Below are 3,226 nucleotides of genomic sequence, written 5' to 3' on the forward strand. Positions count from 1 at the left end.
AAATGGTAAACCAAAAATATTGAACCCGTAGAAGAAAAGCAAATAAAAAAAACACACACACAAACACATATGGAGACACACGCAAAGCAAAAGCAGATATGACAATAACACAACAACAAAATGTCGTGTGCTTTTCGTGTTAAATAAAATTCATGGCATGCAACAGTCCTCACGGAACAAAAGAAAAAAAAGAACAAAAAAGAAAAGAAAAGAAACACCGGTAAAATAATATCAAACCAAAAATAAAAAATTAATGGCAACATTTTCAGTCGCTGGTTTTGTCGTCTTTTATTTTATTTTATTTTCCTTTTCTCTTTTATTTTCCTTCTGTTCATTGTGTTTCTCTTTTTTGTTTCTTTTTTTTTTTTTACCTTCAGGCCTTCTGTATATATATAAATATCCTTCGTGAATCCTTCAGGGTGTCTCCATTATTTATTTTCCCCATTTGTTTCTTTGTTAGATGGTGTGAAGGACGTTAGGGACGTAATAAAAATCATAAATTCTAAAAAAAGAAAATTGAAAATTCACAACACTTGCGTAGCGAATACTCTTGTCTTCGTTATCCCACAACAATAACAAAAAAAACGATCAATAAATAAATAAGCAAAACAAATCTTCATCTTCCTCTCGTGCACTTACGCGATTGACCCTTGAAGAAAACAAGAAAGAAACCGAAAAAAAAAAACAAACTAGTCATATGATTCTTCATGGATACCCTTCATATACATATACATGTAAATACATACATTCCTTTTCCTTTTTTCCCCCCACCCCACCTCTTTTTCCCCTTCTCTCACTGTTGTGAGCTTTTATTATTATTACTATTATTATTATTATTACTGTTATTATTATTTTCCTTCATCGGCTTTACACAATCAAAAACTTATAATCGACTTCAAGGCCTTTTTAAATTCCCCATCATCACTTGTTGCATTGTACTTTTAATCGTATCTTCCATCTCTACAACTCTGCTTGTATCCGAACGTTTGTATACATCTCTCCCTCTATATATTTATTTATTTATTTGGATTGTGATTAAAATAAAGACAAGGTAAAAAAGGCGAAAAAAAAACAACAACAAAAAAAAACAAAAAAGAGAAACATTCCTCCCTCCCACCCACCCACTCACTCACCACGTCATTGATATGACATTTTGTTTTTGTTTTTGTTTACAACGACTCCCGAAGCTCTGCAACAATCGCTTTCGCCTCCTCATCGGAAGGACTTTCCTTAAGGGCGGCTTCTGCCACTTCTAACGCCTCTTGCATTTTTCCGCCATCCGCAAGTATGGCAGCTTTTGCTTTCAAAAGTGTTGCAACGGTCCGACCCCCGACATTACCGGCCGCATCCGCCTCCTCCGGTGGTGGGTTGCAAATAAGTGGATCGAGAAATTCCAGCGCCGCCGCATCACCCAACGTTTCACTCAACAAAAACGCCTTCTCGCGGATCAGTGTCGGGCGCGGGTGGAGCGAAATCGCACTCTCCAAAAGCGGAAGGAGCTCCTTACGTAACGCCTCAATTCGCATATCATCATTACTCTCAGCGATGTATTCCTTCAAAACCTCTATATGACGCTCTAAAGCAGTGATGCAGTTGCGGTTAGTTTCAAATGCCTCACTATATGCTTTCCGTGCTTCATCAGGGCAACCGGAGGCCTTGAGGGCATCACCCAACACAACATAACCCATATGAACACGGTCCCATGCGTGGTTGCATGCCAACTTAGCCGTTTCAACCGCTTCAGTAAACAATTCTGGCGTTTCTGGAGTTGCAGTTTTCAGTAACAACTCCGCTTGGTACGCATATGCACGTGTAATTGGTGCAGGCACAGCGGTGGCATTCGTAGAAGCGGTTTCCTTTTTTAAAAACGCTGTTAATTCCTCCAGAGCCGCCTGAGGACCACGTTCACACTCCAATGCTTTAATTTCCATTATTTTTGCCAGTTGTTGTTGTTGAGTAATAAGATATTTCTCAGCTGCAATGGAGAACTGCTCACGGGCATCCTCCAACTCTTCCAACTGCACCAAAATCTCACCTGTTGCATCCATGCAAGGCCCAACCTGAAACGGAGGTGCCGTTTCTGCTTTAAAGAGGAACAAACGCATTGCACCTAAAAGATAGTCCCGATCCCATAAGTCAAACCCTTCACCAATAGGCGTTTTGGCGAAGCGTTGCACGGTGGATTCGGTACGCACGCGTCCTTGTCTCATTTTCCCACCGTTATATTTTTCGATTTTGTGTTGATGTACGTGTTTGCTGCTGGCGAATGCGTAAGTATATGTTTTTTGGTACGTCCTCCTTCTTCCTTCTTTTTATTTTTATTTTTTATTTTTTATTTGACGTATTTTCCTCCTTCGCGTTCTCTTCGCCTGACCGAGTAGCGTCACTGAAGGGAATATTTAATAACTTTAAGCACTAAACCCTGCTTTTTCTATCTGCGCCTCTTTCCTGTGTTCTTGTAAAATTCTATTCCTGCTAATGCAGCAAAAAGACAAAACAAGAATTACACGTAAATCGTTACACAAGAACAAATAATAAGTGTATCAGCTTCACTAACTATTGGAGTATTTGTGCGTATATGTGTGCGTATATAAGGCTGCTTTGTTTATTTTTTATTTTTTTGCAGTTATGTGCTTTCCTTACCTGTTTGATCTTGCAAAATCTCCCCCTTTCTTGCGTCTGTTTATCGTCGTTTCCTTCCTTTAAAAAGTAAATAAATAAAAATGAAAACAAAATGTGTAGATAATAAACCAGGCGGGATATATTAAAGAACCGACCAAAATAACGGATAGGTGTCAAACAACGGAACGGTACAAATGGGATGTGTTCGCACGTGATATATAAATATATATATTTATATATAACTACTTTTAGTGGCAAAACACGAGCACTCAACAAACCTTTAATGCAGTACACATACATACATACATAGACAGACAGACAGGTAGGCAAAAACAATACACGGTTATTTCTATATGTGTATATGTACATATTATATGATGAAATATACGTATAATTTCACTCAATCATATAAATATGTACGTGTGTGCGCAAACTTCCTTCATTTTTTCCCCCCTCTTCCATTTGAATCCGTTTCATGCCTTCAGTCAATGATATAAAACTATAAACACCACATCAGTTGGTGAGTTTCCACCAAATATACGTCACATGTTTCATTTCACGCATAATTTCTCCTCATTCCACTCCCCTCCCCCCTCGCCCCCCC

The 3,226-nt window shown here is 38.7% G+C and overlaps 1 protein-coding gene across 1 annotated transcript; it reads right to left on the bottom strand.

Moving 5' to 3' along the window:
- Positions 1-1,169: 1,169 nt before the first annotated feature.
- On the bottom strand, positions 1,170-2,210 carry TEOVI_000204300 (Tetratricopeptide repeat, putative; the record flags this gene model as incomplete). The annotated part of the gene is made up of 1 exon (XM_067225174.1): positions 1,170-2,210. The coding sequence occupies one exon, from the start codon at positions 2,208-2,210 to the stop codon at positions 1,170-1,172; it is 1,041 nt and encodes a 346-aa protein (XP_067081275.1).
- Positions 2,211-3,226: the final 1,016 nt, after the last annotated feature.

The sequence above is a fragment of the Trypanosoma equiperdum genome (assembly GCF_001457755.1).
Source record: "Trypanosoma equiperdum strain OVI genome assembly, contig: ctg_48, whole genome shotgun sequence".
Lineage (NCBI taxonomy): Eukaryota > Euglenozoa > Kinetoplastea > Trypanosomatida > Trypanosomatidae > Trypanosoma > Trypanosoma equiperdum.